We start from the raw sequence: 16,401 nt of genomic DNA, 5'->3' as shown, positions 1-16,401 counted from the left end.
TCTACACGGTGACTTCCTGTTCGCATCAAGGTGAATGCTCAGGTTCGGGGCAATCCTTCGCTCCTGTCTTCGTCAATGAGAGCGCAATAAATCTGAATCTGTGTCCACTCTGAAAGTCTTAGTAATATTATAAGATTAGGTGATGAGATTATCGCAGCCCCAGCCCTGATGAATCAGGATGAACTTGTCATATGTTCTTAGTCATTGATATAATCCCAAACATCCAGCGAAGGCCTTGTTGCTGTGGATGTCTGTGCTGCTTTGGCTGACAGTTTACATCAAGCCACAGTTCCAACACATTTTGACAGTTGCCAGCCTCTTGTACTTATTGAGCAAGTGCAGCTGACATATTCATTCCCAAAGTCATTCAGCACAAGACACCCGGGGTGCTCACATCCTCAGTTCAGTGTCACTATTTCTTGACCTGATTTGAATGTCCTGAATACATACCTTCCACACCCTCCTGTGTGTGAAGTCAGATACATACAGTCTTCTCTGGATGAAGCCCGTGGCCGGTTTCTACTCAAATTATTTACTCGTTTGGGGGCTTTCAATCATATCACACGGTCTTCATGAGCAAATGGAACTGTTGATGTAGGATTAGGGTTCTGCTCTAAGGTTCCTGTGAAAAGACAGGATACATGTGCATATTTGAACCCCTTGGTTCAGTTTGCTTTCACACGGGGGGAAAAATTCAAGCGAACCGAAATGCATCATTACAAACCATGTGAGATTGGTCAGATCGTCTGGTTGGAGGCGGAAAGTAAACACAGGAAGAAGGTTACAGGAACCGTCTAGCTCAGTAGTGTTGCTTTCGTCAACGAAAATTATGACTAAATATCTTCGTCAACGAACCTTTATCACATGACGAAAACGAGACGAGACGCAATGTAAATGCTGGTCATGTGACGATAACTATAATTAAATATATAATGCAATATTGTTGACGAATAAAAACGAGACTAAATGTGGTTTACAAAATAAAAACTCTGCTAAAATGTCTCATTTTCGTTGTCTAAAACGAGACGAGACGAAATGTTATAACGTCATTTCGACTTGTTTAGTCCAGTTATTATTATTTTGAAGTATTTCTGTTTCCTGTGTCTCACTTCATCAGGTCGCACTGCGCCGACGCACGCGACATCACTGCCTCAATCCCCTCTCGCGGGCGGCATTTAGAAGTTGCAGCTGCGGTTTCAGAAACATAACACGACAGAGAAAAGGACCGATGGCCGGCAGCCAGTCGGGGTTCTTCTTTGGAAGAAAAAGACGAAATGACATTTGGACACACTTTCATTACATAGAGGTGGAAAAAAAACAGAATGTGTTGGTGGGTTTGGCTAAAAGAAAATTTTGGTTTTGTCTATACTACTAGGTACTTATACTATACTGGGTTAAATAGAATTGCATTACTAGAAAGAGACTAAATTTTTCATTGACTAAAACTAGACTAAAATAGTCATGGATGATTCTGACTAAAATAAGACTAAAATGCTCAGACTTTTAGTCGACTAAAACTTGACTAGACTAAAAAGAGTATGAACGTGACTAAAACTAATAAAAACTAAAATGACAGCTTGACACAAAGACTAGACTAAAACTAAAATTAAAACAGGCCTCCAAAAACAACACTATAGCTCAGGGGCCGGATGGAATTCTTTCGTACCAAAAACGGGACGGGACCTAGACCACCTTCTCGAAAGGGTCTTGGCCCACATCCAAGTGTGATTACTGTATTCACACCTGCCCAAACGAATCGTACCAAAAAACGAACCAGGGATCGGTTTAACCGGACTGAAACGTGTAGGTGTGAGAACGATCTAGGGGAACCCTCTGGAATCACCCGTATTTATGAACAAAGAATCTGTTTTAGCTAATAACAAATGATTGCATTGTGTTTGTTCATATTGGAACCTCATTCAAACATTCACAGTGTAGGTTGGAAAAAGTATGTGAACCCCTCGACTAATGACTTCTACAAAAATCGACAAAATCTAATTGGAGTCGGGCGTTAGCACACCTGGAGTCAAGTCAATTTTGGTCAATTGTCAACGCAATATCTTGAGAACTCCTCAAGGGAATCTCTTCAAATTCACCTGGACTCAAGGATGAACTGATTAGATTTTGTTGGTTTTCAGATTTTAATATTGTTTTCATGTCTTAGGAAAAATAAAAAGTAAAGTAAATCCTGATGTACAATATGAACATTTGTAATTGGCTAGTCATCTGCTGAAACCCAGATCAATGGTTGTATTTCACGATGCAAAATGACAGGAAGTTGTATTGATATAGCCTTACATACTAAAGTCTGCAGGGCTGCAGAATGGTTTCCCCTCCTAGTTAATCCTGACATTGTTCAACCTAAATTCACACAGTTTTCCTGAAGTCATGAAATAGTTTAGTGGAGCAGTGGTGGAGACGATTAAGAAATATCTAGTAGGATGTTTCAGTGAAAGAACATTGAACTTATTCAATCTTTTGTTTGTTTGTGTGTGTGTGTGTGTGTGTGTGTGTGTGTGTGTGTGTCCACAGGCGGAACCCCCTACATTTCCATTTCATCACAGACTCCATTGCTCAGCAGATCCTGTCCTCTCTGTTCCATACCTGGATGGTTCCTGCTGTCAGGGTTGACTTCTACGACGCAGATGAGCTGAAGGTGAGAAACACTTCAACTCCAGATTCTCTCAGAAATACTGCAAGCTTCATTTACTCTCCCGTAGTGCTTGATGATCTGGCTGCTACCCGCTTTGTTTTCTACTGAGAAGTTCTGAAAAAAGTTGTTGTGTAAACGACAGATTTTTTAAAATTCAGTCAGTTAAACAGCAAAATGATCCCAACCCTGTGTTGGTGTGTTTCAGTCTGAGGTGTCATGGATCCCGAACAAACATTACTCCGGGATCTACGGTCTGATGAAGCTGGTGCTCACCAAGACTCTGCCGTCCGATCTGCAAAGAGTCATCGTTCTGGACACGGATATCACCTTTGCCACTGATATCGCTGAACTCTGGGCTGTCTTCCACAAGTTCAAAGGTAAAACAGCTTCTGTTTCCTGGCGACTGGCATCATGTTGATAGATGTAGTTTTGTAGTTTGACGATAAAGTATATTTTAGACTGTACTTGACTCTCCAAACTACGTGTGGAGATCTGTCCGGCTAACGTTAGGTTTTTTCTTTAGCAGGATTTATAAAACGTAATATCATTATTAGCTGATGTTGACCCTAGTTTTCCCATGATGTCAGTCACAGTCCCATTTGTTCCGGGGGGTTTCAAACTTTTTATGCCTCCTCGCTGGTGACAGTCAGAGCCAGAGGCATTTTGTTTTCATGTTGTCCATCCCATGAACGTGAACGCGATATCGCAAATATCTCTGATTTAGCACAAACATTCATTAGGACTGAAGGATGAAGTTCAAAGGTCAAGGTCACGGTGAGCAAACTAAACATGGTGTTGACCTTGTGAACACAATGTCGTAATGCCTTGAGGGATTTTCAAATTCTGCACCAATGTCCGCTTGAACTCAAGGATGAACTGATTAGAGTTTAGTGGTGAAAGGTGAAAGGTGAAAGTTCAAGGTTATGGTGACCTCACAAAACATGGTTTTATCCTCTTAATGTGGTATCTTAAGACCACCTTGAGGAAATTTGTTTGGACTTGGGACAAACATTCACTTGGACTCAAAGATGAACTGATTAGATTTCGGTGGACAAAGGTCAAACTTCAAGGTCACGGTGATTTCACATTCTTATCAGGAACAGCCCAGAGGGAATTTCATCACTTCCGTCACACTGTGACCTCACAAAATTCATTCACTAATTATGACACAATTTAACTTAAATGTCTGTAAGGATAAAATGAAGTGATGACATTTTGTATCCAAAAGGGTCAAAGGTCAACTTCACTGTGACATCATAATGTTCTATAAAAATACTTCTGGTCATTATTCAACGCTGTAACTCATGAAAGAGGAGACTGTGATCATATTTCCTGCAACTTAGCTTGTTGGTGGAGGAAACAACCACGGGGGGGGGGGGGGGGGGGGGTGATTCTAGTATATTCTTTGTTCTTGTAATCACGTGGAGTTTGTGTCGGAGTCTGCGTTGTGCTGTGAGCTGGTTGTTTGCTGACGTTTGGGCGCGGAGGAGAGGCACTCAGGGGCGAGCATGAACGTCACCTCCCGTCAGAACAGCCATGAACACGTCCAACACATCGTATGAACACGTTCTGTTCCAGGATAACATACAGATACTGCTGGACACAGCCCCACCACACTGTGCCATTTTGCTGTTAGACAACCAGACAAGCACTTAATAGCATCCTATCATCTTTCCCTGATAGAGGAGCAGCAGGAGGTGTGAAGGCGATAGGACACCTTCCTGTGAGCATATCCCTGGGTGGGTAGGGAGGAGAGGCTGGAGTGAAGATTGAAGAGGACACTGCAAAATACATTTTGCCTTAACTATGTGCCGTCACTAAAGAAGACAAAAGATGATTGTCTGAGATGGAATAACTTACCTTTTTCTTTAATTGGGGGAATGAACAGCAAAATGAATATTACTAAACTGTTTTTCCAACAACTCGGCTCTTGTCTCAGTTTATATGAAGAAATAAAGCACCCAGGACAAAACTAACAGTAGCAAAGCCCTCTTGAGAAAGATGGACTGAAAGACTTCTCTGAGGTGGCACAAATTCAAGCAGTGTGGACATGGAAAGCAATTGGATTCAGCACCATATGTCAGCTCTTAAAATTCTCTCCAGGTTATAACAACACACCAAATCATTGTCCACACAGGTAGAAACTGATCTATTTATGACAAACCCCCCCCTCTCACATAAAATCCCTCTTAACCTAAAGCCCTTAGAGGTGGCTTCACAAAACTACGGGTTGCTAAAGTTCCCGAAAAGCTCTTCAGACTTTTGAAGTGCTCTCCTTCCAGTACAGGCCACCCAGCACAGACCATCTAGCTCCTTGATCATCCCCAAAACCAACAGAGCTGCTACTTCAGGAGAACTGTGGAGTACAACCCCTGCGCCACACACACTGCCCGGCAACAGGTGATGCATCAAAATTAGAATACACATATGAACACTGTCTATTTTTTCTTTTAGTCGTGCCCAAGATGTAAAACCGGAATAGGAACACTGATATGTTTGTTCTGGAACTGCCCACGTCTTAATTTATATCGGACCTCCATGTTGAATGTGCTTCATGACATCTCTCCTGGTTGACTCATCTGTGATAAAAGTCAATAAATACCAACTCAAATCTATTAGAACTGGTCTTGTCACGGTCAACAAATGTAATGTCAAATTTAATGTCATGCAGTGGAGAGATGAACAGCCCCCCTACGTCTGCTGGATGGACTAATGAATTAGCATCATGTTTACCAGACGAAAAGATTATGAACTGAAGGGGAAGCCTGGAGAGTTCAAAAAGATCTGAGGGAGGGTTTCTAACATTTCTGGAGACAGTCCACAACATAGAGCTCCTTTTATTTTCAAAATATATTCAAAACATTGAATCCAACCGTCATGCGTGAGTCATGATTTATACTTGATTCAAATTATTACAAAAGGTCTGTTATTTATTCCCTCTCTGCAATTATCGTGTTTTTTTTTTTTGCCTCCACGTTGGCGACACTCAGAGCGGGAGGCATATTGTTTTCTTGACACACTATCTCAATAACGCCTTCACTGAACTTTTTCAAATTTGGCACAAACATTCACTTGGACCCAAGGATGAACTGATCAGATTTTGGTGGCTAAAGGTAAAGGTCACAGTGACCTCGGAAAACGCAGTTCTGGCCCTGTGAACACAATATCTCGATACCTATGCCTCGAGGGAAACCCTTCAAATTTGGTACAAATGGACTCAAGGACAAACTGATATTTGGCTGCAGACAACCTCGAGGAGGTCATCGTAGTTTTTATAATGTTGGTGTTCACACCTCAACTTGGCTTGTCTAGTTTTGAATTAGTTTTCTTCGTTTTTTTTTTTCTTTTTCGGGTCAGAAGAGGAAGATTTTTTTTATTTTGCATTTCGAGTATAAAGTGAAAATGTCCAGAATAAAGTCAACTCCTCTGTCGTTTTTCATGCCTCTGTCAGGGCGCAGTCGCTCCGGGTATCTTCACAAGTGCTGAATGGATGTGATGAAGTAGTCTGTTATTACTTTGGGGTGGTTGTTTGTTCTGTAGGCCTCCATCCACACTACATAGCAACTAAACCATCAATACAACCATTGATAGCAATTCTGTACGGCTTCAGCTTATCGTACGAATCGATGTGATTGGACAGAAGCTTTCCTGTACAAATGCTGTTTAAATAATTCTCTTACAGTACTGAAGTAGTCTGCTCAGCTTAGGTTACAGTAGTAGGCTACAAGTCTTGTCATATGCTCAGGCTCTCTTTTAACTTGTTTTTACAAGGTCCCAAGACACAAGTTCATTGTGTGAGTTTGTGCGCGTGTGTGTGTTTGTGTGTGTGTTTGTGTACTGGCTCGCCATGCCATATCTTCCCCGCTGTGGCTCAGTGAGTTATTTTGCCTCCCAATCCTGCTCTACTGGTGTTTTGGAGACTTTTCCAGTGTGTAATTATCTCTCTCACAGCAGCAGTGTGATGCTTTCATCCTGACCGTACAGACTCGGCTCGGAGCGGCAGCAGAGGGCCATGATGTACTGTGTTTTTTGTTTTTTTTACCTTTAAATCAGTAAATAGAGAAGCAGTCCCTTTCATTACTTTATATTCACTAATAAATAAATGTCAGTTAGATGGTAATCTGCATGAGAGATGAAGAAAAAGGAAAAAGTTTGGTTGTAATGATCATCCGTTTCATCCGCACAGACGTGATTCCTTTTTCTTTGCACAGAAGAAATCAGTGGTCAGACCAGAAGGGGTGGGTAGGATGTGTGTGTGTGTGTGTGTGTGTGTGTAATGGGGGTGGGCTTAGAGGGGGTGAGGGGCTGATCAGGCCACTGTGTGATTTTCCTTTTTTTCTGTTTTTTTGTACATGGTTGCATTATTCAGCTCCGGGGCTGTTGTGTTACGAAAGCAATAAAGAGAATCTTGATGAAAAAGTTTGAGGAAGGCATATAGGCAGGAGGAGGGAAGGAGGCGGTGGTGAGTCACTTCAAAGATTTATGGGTAGTGCGGTCCTATATCGCAGCACAGCCAGCAGGAGTTTGGATCAATCTTAATTAACAGTTGACTCCAATGTAGCACCTCTGCCACCCAGGCCTTCTGCTGTTCAGTCTGGCTGAACTGTCTATACCCATTATGTTTAAGGCATTACAACAATCCACTAAGGCACACTCTGTTACTCAGGCTTTAGCTCTGTGATACACAACATCATATAAGGACATTGAGAGCGAGCTGATGCAGTACCATGAGTCACTCACTGTTCTTATTTCACCTAGTCTTTAATTTAATCAGCATCATATAATGTTAATCTCTTCAACACAGACATGTATTAATACATGTCATCATGCATGGGGTTAGGTAAGAACCATTTTACTAAGACATTTGAGAGTGGTCTTTAGGATTAGACCAGTCTTAATCTGTGTCTAATGGAAGTTTCGGTTTCTTTCATTTACATCCCGTTAATTATCTAGTAATTACATGGTAATTTTGTAGTTAACATGAAGTAATTACCAAAAAATAACAGGGTAATTATGGAGTGAATTTTACTACAACTTGTTGTTATACTGGTTTTATTTGACTGTTATTTCTTGGTAATTTCTTCACATTACCACATAATTACTAAATAATTACTGGCCTGTAAATTAAAATGTTACTGAAGTTTTTACAAAAGTAAAGTGACTTATTTTAAGCCTGAAAAAAGTTAGCCACCCTACCACCAGGCTAACCTTTTAAACTAAGCGCCGTGTTTCCACAGTAACAATCGATGACATCTGTCAGTTGCGGTTGCTTTGTCAGCCATTCAATGCAAATCATTCCTACGAAACAGCTTTGTGAAACAGATGTATTGTAACTGTTTGATCCAAGCAATAATTAAAGTCTGTCTTTGTGAAGATCTTCTCCAGTCTGAGGACAGCAGCTTGTCTTTATCTGTCCTGCTCAGGTAATAGTGCTGCTGTTGCACACTCCTGCTGGGAGCTTCTCTCGCTACTCCTCACTCTCTTCCTTTATTTCATGTACCAACACTACTTCCTCATCTTTTCATCATCCTCTGTCTCCATCATCCCTCTCTCCACCTTCTGTTTTGACTATATTCACACTGTTTAGCTTTGAGTATATTCATTGTTGGAGGTACCTCCCTGAGCCCAGCATTGTTCCTAAACATACCCAGTGTGATACAGGCTTTATTATGTGACAAAATATCTCAATTTCAAGGACATATTGAAGTCCCAGGCTTCTTATTTCAGTCTGTTTAACAGCTTTATTATTTTCATGAAAACAATATTGCCACAGAATAATCTTAAACAATTCAGTTTTGCAAAAAAGAACTAAAAAAAAAACTTTTTCTTGATCATTCAACCCCATCTCACAGTCACATTGGTGGGCAGTTGTCATGAAGATGGCTCAGTTGTGATAAAGTGATAACAAGTTGTTGTATGTGGGGAGGAGATGATAAGCCCTGTCTCAAAGTCTCTGTTTAAAGATGGTCTCTGGTGTGAGACGTGAATGCCCCCCCTTGATCTGTCTCCAGTCGTCCACTGACTCCAGGTCCATGACCCTTAACCTCTTCCCAGGTCGTGGACGTGATATCTCAGTAACATTTTGAGGGAATTTCTTCAACTTTGCCACAAACATTCACTCGGACTCAAGCATGAGGTGATAATATTTTAGTGGTCAAAGGTCAAAATTAATGTGACCTCACAAAACATGTTTTTGGCAAGTGGCAACTGCAGTTCCTCTAATGACCACTAGAGTCTCACTCCAAAAGTGATATATAGAATGTCCAACTTTACAGTAGAAATAAACATGTTCACAGCCTGGTGCAAAAGAAGGTACACAAAAACTGTTTAAAGGCTTCTGCATTATCGAGGGCGTGGCCTCTTTGAGTGACATATGATTGATATATATATATACACACACATGTGATATGCTTGCTGCAAACTGGCATGCACCGAAATCTCGGCTACACACACACACGCCACACCTCTTTGTCCATTTTTGGAGTTAAGCGAAGTCAGACACTGCAAAGATGGTGGCGGTGGAGCAGCTCACTCTGAGCTTCAAAAACACTCTTCAGAAACCTGTCGGTGACGTCATAGAGGCTACATCCATCTTTATTTAAAGTCTATGCTTTTCTGGCCATAACGCCTGAATTCATACACTAATTGTGATACAATTTAACTCAAATGTCTATGAGGATAAAATGAAGTGATGACATTTCATATGCAAATGGTCAAAAATCAACTTCACTGTGACATCATGATGTTCTGCAAAAACATTTTTGGTCATTATTCATTCATTTATGATACTCAGGAAGGAGAGACTGTGACCTATATCCTGATACTTGGCTGGTTGGTGGAGGAAACAACCATCATGTTTAGTTTTGCTGATATAGTGCTGACACATGAGTCCAGCCTCTCAGGGGGCAGTCCTGTCTTCAGGGTGTACCAGCAGAGTGAGTGCTGACTCCTTGTGACTTGAGGACTCTGGTCAGATATTCTGACAGTGCAGCCATGTGTTGAAGCCCTTATGCAAAGCTAGTGCTCTCAGTACGTTAGCAGTGTGTGTAAATGAATGATAAACTCAGTATTATTTATATTATATTTCCAATGCAATTACTCCATCAGAGTCACTCTGCTGCCACAGTATCTTTCTCATGCAAAACATTTTTCTTTTCACAAACTAATTCCAGTCACTCCAATTTTTTTTGTGCTGTTAACTTACCATTACTAAAACCCAAGCCAGTTTAAAACCCAACTTTATTGCCATTTGCACAGGCACAAAGTACGAGCGCATTGGAATCCTTGTGCTGTTGAAGAAACAAATTTACAATAGATTATTAAAAAGAAGCAATAATATTTACAGCACTTACAGTAAAGCACTGGAGCAGCAGTTGCAGTGTAATACTGAAGCACACATCGCACCACAGTGTAGCAGCGTGGAAGACCAAGATATAAATAAGGGTTTTTGAATAAATGTCGACCTGCTTGATCTCAGTCAGGGGCTGCAGAGGGAGAACCTGTTTCCTGAAGTCCAGGATGACCTCCTTAGTGTTCAACTGCAGAGTAGACAATCTGCTTCCTGTTTACACCGGCTTATACATTCCCAATGTAGATGAATGATCATGTACATATGAGTTTTCAGGTGTGTTAGTCTGGACAGAGATCATTTCTGTTTTAAAAAGAAAATGTAGTGGTGTGGATGTTGCCTTAGTGGACTGGATTATATTGAAGGTGAAGCTAGAGTCCAGGAAGAGTGTGCATATGTAAGTGTTTGTATTCGTGTCCAAACGTTCCTGGGCAGAGTGGTGGGTAAGGGCTACCAACATCGTCTGCTGACCGGTTCAAGTGGTGGGCAAACTGCCAGGGGTCTGTAGGTTTTGGGATGGTGTTGTCTGTAGACCTTAACACCAGCTTCTCATCATTCATGCAGGTGGTTCAGCTTTTTGGGAAACAGGAAATCATAGTTCAACAAGAACACAGGGGATTTGGAAGTTGGGGGAAGTATTAAGTGAAATTGCAAACAACAAAAAGTTGTTTTAAATGATGGGGATCATTATCTGTATTCCCTGCTTGCTTTGGTTGATTTTATCCTCCAGATGCTTAATGTGGTCCTACAGGACTCTGCAGGGCATGTTTGTCCAATCCAATGTAATTGTTGGCAGAGTGGAGTCATATTTCACAGCTGGTTTGGTCACATTGTCAATTACTTGCTATGTCTACTTTATGGATTTCTTTCCAGCTCATCTGCAGGCCTTTTCTTTCAGCGTCTGCTGTGTTCTCTATATGAGCCTGGCCGCCCATCAGGAAGGTGAAACATTGAGTGTATGCCACTTCTTTTCCCTCAGCACTGATTGTATGTTTTGCTGACGGGCTCCGGGGCCACTCAAAGATGGTGACGTTCACCATTTATCCATTCTTTCTCAGAAATCACTGGTGCCCCGATTCATAAAGAGTTAACCGTCAAATTCTAATCAGCACATACTCTGAGGTTCATGTGGAGCCCCGGGGAAATTAACATTCTACTCAAGACCTCATATTTCATTTTAGCCTCATTCTCATACACCATGGCCTCCAGGGAGAACAATCCATGACCCTTGCCACTTTGACAAATTTGAGGCATGTGAGGGTGTGTACCAAAGGGAAGAGGGCAGACAGGCTGAGGTCAGGTGTAGAGGAGGGGAGGAGATTGGACAGACTGTTGTAATGTATTTGAACTCATTCATTCTTAAACATCTCTCAGGAGATGTCTAGAGCCCCGGGGCCATTTCTTCAAATCCATTCACAGACATACAGTACATTCCATGGGTCTTGGAAGTGTTCACTTGCATTAATGTGCACTTTGTAATAACACTTAAATTGAATATGTATATATATCAAAGAAACAAGTTATTGTAATTTGGCTGCTCTCCAGCGCAGTCAGCAGCTGGAGCAGCAGCACAGTGTTTAAAACCTTTAGCTCCTGATTCCTAGAATTTGCATCAAGATGTGTGTGAGTCAAAACTCAGACCGTCTCTACATTAATATTAGATTAATTAGAATCGCGACTTATTGAATGTTAGAGCTGAACTCACAGTTCAGACAGATGAACAAGTATGGACTAGTTATTTAGTTGTTGCTCATAAACACTACATGCAAACCAGCAGTCATTCCCAAGCTGCTGCACTGCATTGATAGAATGCCTATCAAATTCAAATTCAAATTCAAAGAAGCTATATTGACATGTCCATAGTCAGATACAACAGGGACTCAAACCAGCAACGGTTTAAGTGACGTCAAGGCACCCGTGAAACATTCCAACACGTTCCAGTAGTAATGGAAATCTAAGATCACTGAGCAACATAAAGCTTTACTTTATTTCTACTTTACTTCTTTAGGAAACCGAGGTCGCTCTGAACGTTGCGACAATATGTCTCTTAAAATGACCTGAGAGCCTTTTATATTTTCTGTAGAGACAATTTAATATTAAATGAGGAGTCTGTATGAAGTTTGTTACTTCAGCACCACGGACAGCGTCTTGGTTTCATCAACACACAGCACAGTGAGGTTGTGGGCTGCAGAGGGAGGATGGAGGTTAACAACAGTTTGAACTGACATGTCAAATTAGCAGGTGTCTTTAACAAACATACTCATAATCCCTAAAATTATTAATGATATAATTGAATATAAACAAATGACAGTGTCGAATTTGACAAAAATTACCCACTAACTGTTTAAGGTATCACAGGGTATCACATGGCAAACTTGTCTTTCTCCTGTAGTAGACAGTTGGGCTGCAACAGTAGGAAGTGTTGACTTAGAATGTACGTCGTCACATCATGCTGTTGCCGTCCCTTCAACTGCTGCTGTTCAAGTCCTTGTTGTGATTATAGTAAAGAAGCGAAAAATTTCAAACTAAATGAATCTTTATTTGTAATCCTTCAAACACAGACTTCAGATCAGATCAGGTCTCTTGTGAAGAATCTTCTGCCTCATCTTTATCTAACGTCGCCATCGTTAGGACACTGACAGGTTCAAACATGATAGTTTCAAACATGACTTTAAACACAGTGGTTTTTAAAGAACACACACACATTAGCACCTGCAGCGTGTCAGTCAGTCTGTACCGTCAGCTTTATCTGTTTGCCACTGACCAGCTCCACAGGAGCTGTTTGGGGTTAAGGGCCTCAGTATTCTTCACACAAACTAGGTCATGTGATGTGCTGTTTGATCACATCTGAAGGCTAAAGTGTGTCTACCTGTGCCAAATGACCTTGCTGGAAGGTGGAGTGTAAAGCCTGCTGTCATGGCCTCCTGTTGAGTTTGTCCCACTGCATCTCTGATCTCTTTCCAAGAATTCTGTCTTTGCTGTGTGTTTTGTACTCTCGACATGGTGAAATGTACCAAATGGGATAAAAGTTTCACACACAGTGTCTACATGAAGGAGTGTTGCACTGAGTAGTAAATATGTACAGAGCTTTCTGACACTGAGGATGATCCACCAAGCACTTTATCAGAGTGTGCAGAGGCCTGAAAGGATAACTCTGAGATTTTTCAATCTGAGCCTTACTTTCCACAGTTTGTATGTGTTATTGCGTAACTTTAAGTGGTGTTAGAAGTAATCAGACCCTTAAGTAAAAGGAACCCTAACTAAACAAGGCAGTGGTAGAACACCACCTCCAGTGTCCTGTGAGGTAAAATGACTGTTTTTGTAAATGGAGTCTGATGTCTTCAAACACAGGGAACTGTAGTTACAAATGGGGACCAAGCACTGTTCTTTAACTAAGCTCAGTTATCTCATTTGACCTCAGTTTGGGACTGTCTCCATGACAACTGAACAAACTCCTTCCACTGGGCTGCAAAATCAGTCTCCCACAATCAAAGATGCATGTCACTTTGACTTTTTTGAAAGGAACAAAAAATAAATCCAAGAATCTCCTCATGTGGGGACAGATTTATTTGCTCGCAGTGCCGAAATAAATTCTATGCATAGTAAACACTGTTTTCGACGCAGTGTCTCTGAGTGGTCCAAGTGCATGGAAGGATTTATGTAAGGAGGAAGAACACGGCTCATGAATATAGAATTCATCATGCACACACCTCTGTGTTTTTGTTGCTTTCTCTCCACATCTGACACACCAATGCATACATTTAACTAATATGCGTGAGCATTTTAATGTGCACAGATGTTGTTCAGTGTTAACTGATTCAAAATTGTACCATCCTAAAATATTTAATTATTTTTAAGTGAAAGTTAAGACATTTGATCTGAGTGCAGCCTCAATACAACAAAAGTGAGTTTACCTGTGACTTCCAGGTAAGGCTGACTGCATGAACAAGAGCATCACTAAGCTAATGAACACACTGTTCTTTTAGGACCTGAAAGCAGACCATAGATTCAGTGATGAAAGTTGAATAGATGCAGTTTGGTTGATTTGAGCTGGATTAAGACTGGTGGTGTGGAGGTTCTGGGATGGAGGCTGCTGGACCGATGAGGTGGCAGAGGGGCAGACAGGTGGTGATTGACTGAATGCCGGATCCATTGAGGCGGAAGAGTAGGATGGAGCACAGGTACAGGCAGGTAGACACGAGGTGAATGATCCTGAGGCACTGGTAGAGTAAGCCTTAGAGTGACTGTTGGACTCTTGGTCATCTCCCTGACCACGGTCCTTCTTGCCCAGTTTGGGTTGATGGCCAACTCACAGGAAAGTCCTGGTGGTTCCAAACTTCAAAAAGACTTCCTGACATGCAGTGTCAATTGGGGCCTTGTGGGAAGTCGAGTTCTAGATGCACATATACTTTATACTTGTGAGGAGTAAAGTCTGCACTTTGTGGAAGGCAGCATGGTCACAAGGTTCAGTGTCTTAACTCTCTTCATAGAGAAATAGTGGCTCAAACTTTTACAAAAAGATTCTGCCTCTATTCATGTATAGAGAGCTGCAGTGGGAAGGAGCATGTTGAGGATAATTGATTTATCCTCAGGTCTACATCGAGTCATTGTTCTGGACAGCAGCGGTTCACTCTTTGCTACTGCTACTGTGACTGCTGCTGCTTCTCATCAAGGCTCACTGAAATGAAAGGCTGCCAGCCACTTTTGTTCAGATCTTTTGGTGTGATCACACTGTTAAATATCACCCTTTAAGAGCTCAACAATAGTGTCAAAGAATCCATTTTACCAGCAGTCATGCAGCTTTTACTGTCTTTGTTTTATCTTTGTTATCTACCTTTTACCCCCAATTTTCTGGGTTGATATGAGAGACAGCAGAAATGGAGGCAGAGCTAGGAGAAATGCACATACACAGGGGAAACAGAGCCTCATCAGCGAACAGGGACTTGGCTTGATATCATTTTGATTGACATAAGCAATAATTGCCCATCACTGGTGTGATGAAGTCTTTCCACAAAAGCCAGTGAGCTGGAACCAGCCCTGTACACCGACACTGAGATGTAACCCATCCAGCATCCTTCAGCCTCAGGACCAATACTGCTGCAAACCAGAGCTTTTCCCTCGTAGTCGTCTTTCCCCGGTGGCAAAACGCATTCAAGGGAGGTCAGTCAGATATAGTACTGTACCACGCCATCTGCTGAATAAGCTGTCAATGCCGCTGCATAGTTTTAACTGAGGATCTACTCCGCGAAACATTCTCGTTCAAGGAAAAGTCATGTACTGTATACTGCAACTACAATGTATGATTTATTGAACAAGGTGCTGTTTTAGATGATCAGCATCAACACTTGTAGTAAAGAGCAACTTTATTGTAGACACATCTACTGTAACTTTTTGGCATGAAAAGTTTGAAACTGGGAGAGCGACCAGATGATGAAAGATGAGAAAACAAAATATCCAAACTTGAATTGAAAGGAGTCTCTCACATCAAAGCGAGGGCCAAAAGCCCATTCATTCTGGTTTGCTTTTATGTTGGGATCTGACGAAACTGATGAATTACTCCTTAACATTTCACTTTCCTGAAACGCAATTTCACAAGAGGACTTAATTTGTTGAAATCATTCTTTTCCCGGGGAGTTGTGTGGGGTCAAGATTTTATAATTTGTCTCCTCTTGAGTTAGTGACTCTTCAGGTTCGAGTTGGATATTAAAAACCTTCTTCTTCTTACTGCCCAGCAATGTGAAGACTGGAGGTGCTTCTGTCTTGTGGTGGGTGGGCACTACATCTACTGTGGTATGTTGGAAGAGTGGTACATAGTCTGTCAATACCAACCAGGAGTATTTCAGCCTCAGGTCAGGGCAATGAAAAAACTGATCTACGGACAGATTTACAGGAGCGTAACGTAAAAGAAGCGAAAGTGAAAGGCTCAGGTAGTTGAGGTATAACTGAAGAATTCTCTGGTTTTCAAAGCAAAATTGTTGGAAAAGCAAAATTGTCAATAGTATTATCCAAAAGTTTCATATCATGTGGTGTAATAAACACTGAGACCTCTGCAGCATTAAACAGGGAGCGTGATTTTAATGGCAACTGATATCAAAATTAAAGCTTCTCATATATTTGCTAGCAAGTACCAAAGACAGTTGTCAGGCCGGTCTCCAGGTAATGAGGTACTTGAAACAGAGAGATTTGTAAGTTCCCTCATCAAAACTACAGCCACATTTCACATTTCGTTTTGTGTCCACTCCAGACAGACGAGGTAGATTAACCACGAGCCAACCACTGTGCTCTTCAGGGCCACTAAAGACTGTTGACACTTGAAAAGTTACAGCTGTGTAGAAATATCTCAGCTTCCGTGGCTTTTCCGAGACCTACTTTCAATACAGACCTATACATAGATTGGTTT

General features: G+C 41.5%; 1 protein-coding gene across 1 annotated transcript in view; it reads left to right on the top strand.

Annotated features, from left to right (window-relative positions):
* The window catches only part of large1 (LARGE xylosyl- and glucuronyltransferase 1), a 115,891-nt gene that overhangs the window by 58,321 nt on the left and 41,169 nt on the right, over window positions 1–16,401 (top strand). Inside the window, exons 5-6 of the mRNA XM_056367687.1 lie at window positions 2,533–2,656; window positions 2,859–3,030. Coding sequence (XP_056223662.1) covers window positions 2,533–2,656; window positions 2,859–3,030 — 296 coding nt within the window. The remainder of the gene's footprint in view (window positions 1–2,532; window positions 2,657–2,858; window positions 3,031–16,401) is intronic.

This window comes from Seriola aureovittata, chromosome 22 (genome assembly GCF_021018895.1).
Source record: "Seriola aureovittata isolate HTS-2021-v1 ecotype China chromosome 22, ASM2101889v1, whole genome shotgun sequence".
NCBI lineage: Eukaryota > Metazoa > Chordata > Actinopteri > Carangiformes > Carangidae > Seriola > Seriola aureovittata.
The sequence above is the reverse complement of the archived record's forward strand: the minus strand, read 5'-3'. Positions and strand labels throughout refer to the sequence as shown.